General features: G+C 44.0%; 1 protein-coding gene across 1 annotated transcript in view; it reads left to right on the top strand.

Annotated features, from left to right (window-relative positions):
- DNAH9 (dynein axonemal heavy chain 9) overlaps positions 1–12,683 on the top strand; it is a 277,788-nt gene that overhangs the window by 138,121 nt on the left and 126,984 nt on the right. The window contains exons 39-40 of the mRNA XM_043473954.1: positions 9,823–9,988; positions 11,944–12,046. Coding sequence (XP_043329889.1) covers positions 9,823–9,988; positions 11,944–12,046 — 269 coding nt within the window. The remainder of the gene's footprint in view (positions 1–9,822; positions 9,989–11,943; positions 12,047–12,683) is intronic.

Here is a 12,683-nt window from a genome sequence, read left to right as displayed (position 1 = left end):
CTGGCTGCTGAACTCCTCCAGGGCAGGTCAGTGCCTTGATGACAAAGAAAACAGAAAACCCACTGAAAGATTTCCACGGGCTTATAGACTCCTGGCACCAGAAAGGTCTCTAGAGGTCATTTCATGTACCCCTCATATCTTATGCTTGGGGGAGCTGAGGCTCGGGTACAAGTACATGGCTGCCTAAGATCACCATGGTGCGACTAGGCTGGTGTGGCCCTTGAGTCTGCTGGGGACACAGAGCTTGCGTTTCACAGGGCATTTACGTGTTGGGCTCCCGAGAGGACGGGGCCCTCAGGGATCCCAAGGGTCGCTGCATATGTCTCCCCTACCCCAGCCACTTTCTCCTTGACCTTCACTTATTGTCGAGTCTCCTTTTGTGTAGAAACACTCCTCACACTGACCCTAGAAGCAGCCTCCTTTTGAAGAAATGCTGAAGCCAGCATCCCAAGAGGAGGTTAGTGGCCCGGGCTGGGTAGAAACCCCCCTCTCACTCCTCACACCAGAACAGCCTCGCCCCACCCTCTGGAGTCTTAGCCACTGGATCACCAGGGAGGTCGCCAAATCATTTGATCTTGTACAAACCTGTGAAGTATAAGTCCTTTTATCATCCCCATGTCGTAGATGAGAAAACCAAGGCACAGTGAAGTTAAATAAGCTCCTCGAGGCTACTCAGTAAGTGGCGGAGCCACGGTTAGGATCCAGAGGGTCTGACTTCAGAGCCTGTGCCCTTAACCACTAGGCTAGACCTCCTCCCCTGAAAATAAAGCTCTTTGGAAATTGAAATAAATATTAGATAATATTAGTCTTATTACTGACGACACTATTTGAGTCTAGAAAGATTATTTTCTAGAATCCTATTATAATGATTTTATAATGTAAAAAGTACTTTGACTAGACAGTAAAAATTCATTGCCAAGAAAAAAGAGATGAGTATCGTATCCTTGATTCTGAAAAATGCCAGATTCCCTTACTTGAAAATTCCCATCCATCACTTTAGTCACAGTCCAAACAAGTTTGTTCATTTGGCTTCTTAGCTGAAAGCATTTCAGAAGTAACAAGATGGCAGGAGGAAGGGTGCTTAGCAGTTATAAAAGTTGGAACAAAAAAGCTGCTATCCCAGGGGAAATAGAAAACGTAAAAAGGAGATGCAGGAACCCACAGGGCGGCTGCTCTGACATCAGACAAGAAGCGAATTGCCCCGCCCACAGCAGGAGTCCATGTCTCTGTTCTGTTTTTGGCCATGTGGCATGCAGGATCTTAATTATCTGACCAGAGATCAAATCCACACCCTCTGCAGTGTAAGCACAGAATCTTAACCACTGGACCTCCAGGCTTGCCCTCCATCACTCTTTCTGAAGCCCAGGTTTGTGTTTAAGACCCTATGGAATTACGTTGAATGTGATGTGGTACAGTCTGCTTTAAAGGGCAGGCAGTAAACCCAGACAGATGTGCAGAATGAGTGTTTATAAGGTAATGAATGTAATGATGGCAAAAGACAGGAAATAGTCCAGTTATCCATAGGATAGACTGCTAAGCGCTATTACAAAGAATGAGGACATGCTGTGTGAATTAAGCTGGCTCCATTTCCAAAATCTTTGTCGAGTGAGAAAAACACGATACAGAACAGTGTGTATAGTATGCTCCAAATTATGTCTTGTTTAAAAAGAGACATATAAAACTTTGCATACACATACACTCGCACATCTATGCTTATACATCCTAAGTATATCTCCGGGGGGACATGCAAGCAACAGCAGTTGCCCTTGGCAAAGGGAACTGGATGCTAAGAGTGGGGATGGAGAATGACTTAAACTTTTTTAAAATTATGAAATATTTCAAGTATGCGGAAAAGTACAGACAAGAGTATAACAGATGCCCATGTACCCACCACCCAGACTTCACAGATGTTAACATTTCTGTCATCTTGCTATGGATCTTAGCATTTTAAGTACAGCTAACACACCACCCACAAGTCCTTCCCCCATCATGCCCTTGGAAACCAGACTAGGACCACTACAGCTGATGTGCCATCATTCCCAAGTTACGCTTTTGATAGATGTATGTAGCCATGGAATACATGATGTTGTTGTTTGTATTTAAATTTTAAATATGTATCATATTATAACTTCCTTTGGTAACTTGCTTTTCTCATCCTTGTCTGTTTTAATGTGTGTGGAGTGCTTCTTCACTGGTTTTCACTGCTGCATAGAATTCCCTTGTGTGACTAAATCACAGCTCATTTACCCATTCTCCTACTAAAATGCAACATAATTTTTCAACATTTTCCATTTATAAAATACTTTTTTGGTTATAATTGACATATAATACATGGTATGCATTAAAGCACACAGTCCAATAAGTTTTTAAATATTTACCCACCGTGAAACCATCACTATGATTGAAATAATGTACACTGCATTGCCTTGAGAGTCCCTCACCTCCCTTGGTAATCCCTCCCTCCCTCCCAACACCCCCCAGCCGTCCTCTGTGTCTAAGGCCACCACTGATCTGTTTCTGTCACTGCAGGTTAGTTTGCAATTTCTAGAATTTTATATAATGGAATCGTCATACAATAGCCCTCATTTTTTTTGGTCTAGCTCCTTTCACTCAGCTTGATTTTGAGGTTTACTCATGTTGTTGAGGGTACAACGGTTTATTCTTTTCATTCCTGAATAGCAAGACAAAATATGTAAAACACTCAGAATGATTCCTAGCGTACAATAGATGCTCAGTAAATGGAAGCTGTTATTCTAACAACATTACAATCCTTCTCAAATTTAAGTTATCAATATTATACAAAAATCCCTGAGCCCCAACTGCCAAAACAAAAGGAGCATGAGTAAACCCCTTTTGGTTGAAAAAAGACGTTTAGCATAAGCTATGCTAAAACAAAAATAACGTTTTTGGAAAAAATGTTCCAGCTTACAAATGGGCAATAACTTCACCCAGCAGGTCAATTCACTGAGGTCTCCAGAGGAGTGTTTTACAGCTCACTCATCCTGCTAGTCCATCGGATGCCATTTTTCTCAAATCAGATGTTCTTTTATAGAGAAAGCAGCTGCTTGATATTCCCTGCATCTTTCCTCTCTTATTGCTTCCAGTTCTGGGGTCTCCATTGAGTACTTTTCTAAACAGATTCAAAACTCCTTCAAATGCAAACTGGGCTTGTGTTTCAAGGCATTCACATTGCTTATCAGTGTGGATAGCACATGCTTTACTTGAAGTTTTTACTATGGCAAGCCCCTGTATTATTAGTAATGCTTTTGACCGCAAGCAGCAGACAGCGTATTAAAAAGAAACATCAGTCTGCCTACAATGGTCCGTATAGTCAAAACTATGCTTTTTCCAGTAGTCATGTGGATATGAGAGTTGGCCCATAAAGAAGGCTGAGTGCCCAAGAATTGATGGTTTCATCTTGTGCTAGGGAAGACTCTTGAGAGTCTCTTGGGCTGCCAGGAGATCAAATCAGTCAATCCTAAAGGAAATCAACCCTGAATACTCATTGAAAGGACTGATGCTGAGGCTGAAGCTCCAATTCTTTGGCCACCTGTGTGCTGCAATCCATGTGGTTGCAAACATGACTGAGCAACTGAACAATGACAAGCAGAAAATCAGATAATGACACAGAGATTTTTTTCATGCAACAAGAAGTCTTGAGGTAGGTAGTTGCTAATGCTACATCAATGGTTCAATGCTATTGACGCTATATATCTATTATTCTCTTAGATGCTTCCTCAGGGTAGCAGAGTCTCTGCTGCTCCAGCCATCACATCCTCATTCCAAATGGAAAAAAAAAAAAAGATAAAGGGGAGAGTTATTGCCCTTGTCAGGAAATGATAGCTCTCCAGGAATCCCACTGATTTATGTGTCTGTTCAAAATTGTGTCACATGGCCAGTCTAGCTGGAACATAACTAAGGAGAAGGAAGATGGAAATGATGTCCATCACGGATCTGATGACAGTCTATTTTTACAGAATGAGAAAATGAGGCTTAGAGGTCTTAAGTGATTTCCCTCAAAGTTGCATAGTGACTTAATAGCCAAGCTGTCTTATTTCATTGAGCTACTGTGTCCATCCACTTTGATAAGTCGTGCATCTACATTTCCATAAGAGAATGCCAATTTTCCTTCCACTTGTCTAGTATCTGGAGCACATGAGTGTCTCTGCCTTTGACAGTAAGTAAAAGAGGTCCTTCACTTGTTCAATGAAACTCTCAGACTTAACCTGACCGCTTGCCAGCAGCTGTACCAATCGCAGTTAATAACCCTGGCATCTTAGCTGAGGAGGCGGATCTGTGTCCCTCTAGCTGCTCTAAACACCACAGACCCAGGGCCATTGCTTCCTTTCCCTTCACTGAGTTATCATCTAATGATCCACTCTTGGGTGTTGTTGAAGGTTAGGATGATCAAAAATAATTTAAATTTTTAAAAAATATCTCCTATAAAAATCTAGGTTGAAGACTATGCCCATTTTGCAGCTCGATACACCTTTTATAAGTTTCCAGGATACATGCCTTTTAGAATTGAGTGCCTAAAATTAGTTTTCCTACAAAAGTAGAGATGGGTTTGTATCAGTGATCTGGGATGGCATGGCTACTGTAATTAAACACAGATTGAGTTTTAAGCTTTCAAAGAGCCAGTTCATAAAGGACAGTGTGACCATTCTTATTTCATTACAGTAACTATATCACCATGATTAGTGGCTCAAATAAGTTTCTTCTACTATATAGTTTGGAATCTCTTTTAGTCTTTTTCAATTAGTCTGTTTTATGTCTATTGAAATAGCTTAAGTCTTTCCTCATTCATTTTGGAAATATAAGTGATTTTTAAGAACTAAAGGAATTTGCAATGACCCATCGACAGGACAGTTTAGAAAGGGAAAAAGAGGAATAAAGAACTGGGTCACGGCATCGATGGGCTTATATTTGCAGTGCGATGGGAGTGAGCCAAAGCAATGCTCGTCACAGTGCTGAATTCTCCTGACATCCAACTGCGACTTGAAGTATTAGCTCAACAAATATTTGAGTGCGTAATTACACTAATTAGATGGGAGCTCAGGTGTCTGAGTCCTTGTGTAAAACAAACCCATCACCTGTTCATTGAAAGTTTAAAGCTGGACGAGACCTTGAAAGATCTGATCAAACTCTCGACCTCAAAGGAGCATTACATTATCAGATGGACAGCTTTCAGCACTTGCCTGAATATCTTCCAAAAAGGAGATGCTGTGAGGTGCTTAGTGGCTCAGTCACGTCCGACTCTTTGCAATCCCATGGATTGTAGCCTGCCAGGCTCCTCTGTCCATGGGGATTCTCCAAGCATGAATACTGGAGTGGGTTGCCATGCCCTTCTCCAGGGGATCTTTCCAAACCAGGGGTCGAACCCAGGTCTCCTGCATGGCAGGCAGATTCTTTAATGTCTGAGCCCCCAGGGAAGCACAAGAATGGATAGGCTACTGAAATGGGTAGCCTAGCCCTTCTCCAGGGGATCTTCCCGACCCAGGAATCAAACCAGGATCTCCCACATTGCAAGTGAATTCTTTACCAGCTGAGCCACCAGGGAAGTCCAAAAGGAGATGACACAGAATTAAATCATCAAAGACTTACCATCTAGTAGGCAAGATGCTCTACTTCGAATGGGGATTCAAAACATAAAGAAATTGAAAACGACACGTTTAAGACTATAGGGAAACCATCCCATAAATTTTAGCACCTCCAAATTATGGAATGCAATGCAGCAATTAAAAATCATGTTATAGTAGGTTAGGTATTATCATATAAAACGGTTTATAATACATGAAATGAAAAATAACATACACAGGCAGAATATACAGTATAATTCCTATTTTGTAAAGGAAAAAAATCTAACAGAGCAAATACACTAGAGTGAAATAGACCAAAATATTGAAAGTTATGCTTACTGCTAGGTGATAGAATTATGGGCAATTTTCATTTTCATCATTATGATTCTCTATGCTTTCCAATCTTTATATAATGAGTATGTATTATTTTATAATCATGCAAAACATGTTATTTTTTTAAAGAACAAATGAAGAGCCCTTACAATATAACTAAAATGTCTTAACATGTGAAAATTTGGATAATACTAAGGAAAAAGAGTTCAAACACAGAAATACAAATCAGGTCAATGCAAAGTGAAGACATGATTAATTATTAACGATCTCTGTCAAAAAAAACATGGTCAGGCAGCGCAGTTAACTAAAGCAGGGATTTCTGAAGGACAGGAGCCAGGTCATAGTAGTAACGTTTCAGAAGCAGTGTGCTGTGGTGGGTACATAGTTGCCATAGTCAGGCAGACCTGGGTTAGAATCCTGACTTTGTCCTCAGGAGCTGGATGACTTTGAATAAAGTCCCTTTATTTCCCTAAAGCTCAGTTTTCTCTTTTGTTGAGAGATGTTTTTAAAGGTGATGATAATGCATGCTAGGGTTGCTCTGAAGGCTCAGTGATATGGTGCATGTCACGTCCTCCACACAGACCCAGGTCCCTAGTGATGCCCAGCAAATGAATGACTGCAGGGCTCTGGTGCTCAGAGCCTGGAGGAATCCTGGGATGAGTGAGAAGGGCTCACAAGGCCTCTCTTCCCCAGCCATGCGAAAGAAGCATTGGGGTCAATATCAAGAGCCCTGGGTTCTAATTCCAGCACTGCATTTAGCCCGTGTCAGCCTCTGTTTCCTTAGTTACAAAGGGAGTATGAGAAACCTTTCTTTGCCTCTTCATGGAGTTTGTTATCATATTAAGCCATGTATTCATTCATTCTTTAATCAGTTTTTGAATACCTTCCTTTGTGATAAATAATATCCTAGGTGCTGGGGTTATGACAATGAGGAAAACAGAGAAAGATTCCTGGCCTTTTGGAGTTTATAATATGGAGGGACTGAAATAATAATTAAGACAAGTAAGTAAGATATACAGGATATTAAGTGGTAATAAGTGTTAATGGAGGAAAACGAAGCTGAGGCCAGGGATAGGAGGTGGGGGGGGGGGGCTTTAATTTGCGCTCAAGTGCCAGGGAAGGGCTTCTTAAGAAGATGGCATTTGAGTAAGTAAATGCCTGATGTAAGTGAGGGGGCAAACTTCTGGCATTTAGGAGAAAAGACTGCAGACAGAAGAAGCAGCCAGAGCAAAGACACCATGGCCATGGGTGACTCGTGAGTCGGAAACAGGATGGTTGGAGCAGAGGGAGTGAAGGCAGGAGCAGTGGGAGAGAAAAGCCAACACGGGAGGTTTACCCTGGTAACCAGACAGGCTTTTGCTCCAAGTGAGATGGGGCGCCACTGGGGGTTTTAAGCATGGGACTGGCACAGTCTGATTTTACATCTTCCAAGGATACCTCTGCCTGCTGTCTTGAGAACACAGCACAGGAATCTAAGGGCAAAAGCAGGAAGATCACTTGGGAGAATGTCACGGACACCAGGTGTGAGAGTCAGTGGACGAGGATGGCAGCAGTGTTGCTGTTCACCCACTCAGTTGGGTCTGACTCTTTGCGACCCCATGGACTGCAGCACGCCAGGCTTCCCTGTCCTTCACCATCTCCTGGAGCTTGCTCAAACTCATGTCCATTGAGTCAGTGATGCCATCCAACCATCTCATCCTCTGTCGCCCCCTTCTCCTCCTGCCTTCAATCTTTCCCAGCATCAGGGTCTTTTCTGTGAGTCAGATCTTTCCATCAGGTGGCCAAAGGATTGAACTTCAGCTTCAGCATCAGTCCTTCCAATGAATATTCAGGGTTGATTTCCTTTAGGATTCATTGGTTTAATCTCCTTGCAGTCCTAAGGACTCTCAAGAGTCTTCTCCAGCATCACAGTTCAAAAGCATCAATCCTTCGGCACTCAGCCCTCTTTATGGTCCAGCTCTCTCATCCATATAATACTGGAAAAATCATAGCTTCGACTATACTGACCTTTGTAAGAAAAGTGATGTTTCTGCTTTTGAATACACTGTCTAGGTTTGTCATAGCTTTCCTTCCAAAGAGCAGGTGTCTTCCACTTCTGTTCTTCCAGTTCTTCCTGGAAGCAGAACTCACTACTATTTCATTCTAGATAAGACTTGGAGCAGAGGTCAGCCAAGAAGGGATCCAGTGTGTGTGCCTCTCCTGGGGAGGCCTCTCTTTTCTTAATCATCCTTTTGAGATAATCTGGTGTATTCCAAGTCCACTTCTTGCTAACTGACATGCTTTTCTCCTCAACAGTCCTGAAGTAGCATAAAAAGCTTAATCAACCCAAATTACAGGGTCTGCTTAATTCCAGGAGTTGATTTGAATATCATTGCTTCAGGAGGAGGAGAAACAAGTCTTCCTAAGGAGAGAATTTCCTATTAGAAGGACTGTTCACAGAAGCGTGTCCTTGGCAGCCCATTAATTATATTTCATTTTGACAGATCTTGTATATAGTTGTTATGTCTTAAGGGGGGTAGGAAGGTGTTGGGTGATTAATTGGTCGATAGTATATGTTAATTGCATGCTAATTAAATTTAAATTTAATTCCTATTTGGAACACTTAATTTAACTCAGGACCAGAAAATTAGAATATTCAAGCTTCTTAAAGGAACATGTCTTTCTATCTGTCACCTTCATATGTCTGTTGACACTTCCTCCTTGTTTACAAACTTGTTTTTCAAGAAAAGGGATGAGATGGTTCTTAGAGCCTCTAGCTGTAATAGTATTGGTTCTTGCAGTACATAAATATCTAATTGGTTTGTTGAAAAAAAAAAAATATATATATATATATACTCTGTTACTTAGATTTGCTCTAAACAAGTTCTGTCAGGCTGGGAAAATGTACTCTTTGATTCCTTCCCTCCGGCTGGATAATTGAAGAAGCAGCTCCGGGACAGAGTCTGTACTTAGTTTCCAGAAAGGCACTGAGATGCTCCGCTACCCCAAGGCAGGGGGGCGGGGCATTCATGATACTGGGGGCTTCTGGGAAATTCTCTGGGGCTGTTGTTTCTTCTCTCCCTCAGGGAAAACCCCGGGGTGGCGGGGCACTCTGAGAACACTGTTGACAAAATATCCAGTATTTCCTCTTTTACAGTCCAGGAATGGAAGGGGCCTCCTTCCAGTTCTGAGATGGGGAACCACATCCTTCGTCTCCTCTTCTGTCGTAGGTAGAGAAGGTGTGTGTGTGTGTGTGTGTGTGTGTGTGTGTGTGCGTGCCCTAAGTCACTTCCGTCGTGTCCAACTCTTTGTGACCCTATGGACTGTAGCCCGCCAGGCTCCTCAGTCCATGGGGTTTCCCAGGCAAGAATACTGGAGTGAATTGCATGCCCTCTTCCAGGGGAGGCCACACAGGTGCCATCTGGGAAGTCCACCTAGGATCTGGTTGTTTGCAGATTTCCTTGAGGGTAGAGTACTAGGCCTTGGGACTTCTGTTTTTAGTCTGCAAAGAAAACCGTGGACCTCAAGTGCGGTGGAAGGAACATGGGTTTTGAAGTTTAACTGATTTGGATCTGTACCCTGGCACTACCTTAGACAAGTTAATTCATTCTTCTGAGTCTCAGTTCCGTCATTTGTGAAAGGGGTGATGGTTCTAATCTTGCAGCACTGTTTTAAGGCTTCAGTGAGACCGTAAATGTCTGTGCAAACCTAACACCGCACACAGTCAGATGGCCAAGGCCTGGGCGCTGCTGTTGCTGCCCCTGCCTGATCATCATCCGCCTCCCCTCTGGTCCCATGGAGCTGCCTGCCCCTGGGAGCAGCTCTCGTGTGCACGCTGCACCGTGGCCCATCCTTGACACTGGAGTGTCTTAGATAGAACTGGCCTCTGAGCTTTGACCCTTCTTCCCTCACTAACTGGCTCTCTCCTCAGCTGTCCTGGAGAAGCCTCTGGAAAAGAAAGCCGGCAGGAACTACGGTCCCCCAGGCAACAAGAAGCTCATCTATTTCATTGACGACATGAACATGCCCGAGGTGGATGCCTATGGGACTGTGCAGCCTCACACGGTCATCAGGCAGCACCTGGACTACGGCCACTGGTAAGCGAGCAGATGGAGGGACTCGGCCGGGCGGGGGACAGGTCCAAGGCCGGTTTGTCCTGCTGGAGCTGCAGGTCTGAGCTCAGCTCTGGCACCAGAGAAGGCGCTGGTCAGAGAAGCTACTGATCTCTTATTTAAGGGAAAATGCCTATCCTTTCTTCACCACTCATCTCTAAAGTCACCTTCTTCAAGCTTCCAAAGCATGATTAACCAGGACGACCCCACCGCCCCACCCACACCCCACCTCCCGCTGTGGTTCTTTAGCACTGAGCAAGGCCTTTGATGAGAACGCCTAACATGTGCCTTAAATCCGTTAATTAATATTTTAAAAAGTTCTTTTTAATTGGAGGATAATTGCTTTACCATATTGTGTTGGTTTCTGCCATGCATCAACATGAATCAGCCATAGATATACATACGTCTCCTTCATCTTGAACCTCCCTCCCACCTCCCACCCCATCGTACCCGTCTAGGTTGTCACAGAGCATCTGACTTGAGCTCCCTGCGTCACACAGCGAATTCCCGCTGGCTATCAATTTTATACGTGGCAACGGGTATGTTTCCATCCTGCTCTCTCAATTCGCCCCACCCTCTCCTTCACCACTGTGTCCACAAGTCTGTTCTCTATGTCAGCCTTTGTCTCTCAGAGCATCTCACAGGCTCCATTGTTATCTCCTGTAAGTGTATCATTTTTAATGGCAAAAGGTCTAAACCTTTTTGCCATTTTCTTACCAGAAAGGAAAAAAAAAAAACAAGTCAGCGATTTGAGGCAACTCTGGCTTACCATCCTACCTCACACTGAATCCAGTAAGACCTTCCTGGAAATTCTACTGCATTGCCTTCATACGGTCCCCTTTCTGCTCCCAGAAATAGCCGCTCCATGCTTCTCCTCTCTCTCCAAGCTTGCCACCCAGCCTCCGCTGATGACCACACCCACTACCTCCGTCTCTAGCTTCCACGTCTATACAACTTACCTGCCCTCCTGTGCCTCCCCCCACCGCATCTTCCCTGAGGCTTAACCACCCACCAGCATCTTTGCGTCCACTCTTTCCACCTCTGAAATCTCACTTCACCTGTTAGTCCCTCCTCAGTGCCTTCACATCAATATTTAAACTTGCATGAATTTACCTAGTGAAGTGAAAGTCGCTCAGTCCTGTCCGACTCTTTGCGGCCCCGTGGACCATATAGTTCATGGGATTCTCAAGGCCGGAGTACTGGAGTGGTAGCCTTTCCCTTCTCCAGGGGATCTTCCCAACCCAGGGATCGAACCCAGGTCTCCCTCATTGCAGGTGCATTCTTTACCAGCTGAGCCACCAGGGAAGCCCAAGAATACTGGAGTGGGTAGCCTATCCCTTCTCCAGAGGATCTTCCCAGCCCAGGACTTGAACTGGGGTCTCTTGCGTTGCAGGCAGATTCTTTACCAACTAAGCTATCTGTGTTCAAAAATATCATTTTCTGACTACTGCTCTGTCTCCCTCTGTGTTACCAGATTCTCTCCGCAGTTTCCAATTCCTCATCTCCCACTCACTCCTCCAGCCACAATGATTGGGTTTCTGTTTCCTCCACTTTACTGTTCTTACTCAAAGAACTGTATCTTTATTATGACGTCCAACAGTCCCCATTGGGTCACCATCTTTCTTATTTTCCGTACACGCTTGATGTGGTTGACTGCTCTGTCCTTCTGGAAATCCTGGCTTTCTGCATACCACACACCCTTGATTTCCTCCTACATCTTTGACCATCTTTGTGGTCTCTTCTTTCTGCTCTCCTTCCATAGACATGGTATCCCTTAGGAATTTGTCCTCAGCTCTTTTATCTTTTATCTACCAGTGGGTCTAGTCTTTTTTTACCTCTCAGACACATGGGTGATTGGGCACATCCCAGCTCACCTTCACAGCACGCTTTCCTGCCTGAGCCCTCACTCATCTCTCACCTGTGGCTTCTGACTGCTCCAGGTATGATCGAAACAAACTGTCCCTGAAGGAGGTCATGAATGTCCAGTATGTTTCCTGTATGAACCCCACCGCGGGCAGCTTCACCATCAACCCCCGGCTTCAGGTATGGGTGGGGGATCTGTGACCTCGGGGTCCTAAACACCGCCTTCCAGGCTGGTGTCACTCGTCTCTGCGGGATAATTGGCTCTCCACCCATCCAGCCTCTTGACATGGTGAATCATACAGGATGTGGACTCGCGTTTCCAGGGAGACCAAAAAACACCTCAACCCAGACCCCCTGAAGGTTTTTTTTTCTTTTTTTTTATAATTAACTTCCATTGGAGCATAGTTGATTTGCAGTGTTGTGTTGGTTCCTGCTGGGCAGCAAAGTGGATCAATTTTACACACACACACACACGCACACACACACACACATACCCCCAATCTGTTTTAAATTTTCTTCCCATATAGGTCATTACAGAGTGTGAGTAGATTTCCCTGTGCTGTACAGTAGGTCCTTATTATCTGTTTATATTTGGAGTGTGTGTGTATCAAGCCCAATCTTCCAGTTTATACCTCCCTCCCGTTCCCCCCTTGGTAACCCTGAGTTTATTTTCTCCATCTGTGACTCTTATTTCTGTTTTGTAAATAAGTTCACTTGTACCACTTTTTAAAGAAGACTTTCGAGCCAGATGGATTCATCAGGTTAGTCTAATTCAGCCTGGCCTTCGGAATAAGAGAACTTCAGAGAGGTGAATGAC

The sequence above is a fragment of the Cervus canadensis genome, chromosome 1, assembly GCF_019320065.1.
Source record: "Cervus canadensis isolate Bull #8, Minnesota chromosome 1, ASM1932006v1, whole genome shotgun sequence".
NCBI classification, from domain to species: domain Eukaryota; kingdom Metazoa; phylum Chordata; class Mammalia; order Artiodactyla; family Cervidae; genus Cervus; species Cervus canadensis.
Note: the sequence above shows the minus strand (reverse complement) of the source record. Positions and strands in the feature narration are given on the sequence as shown.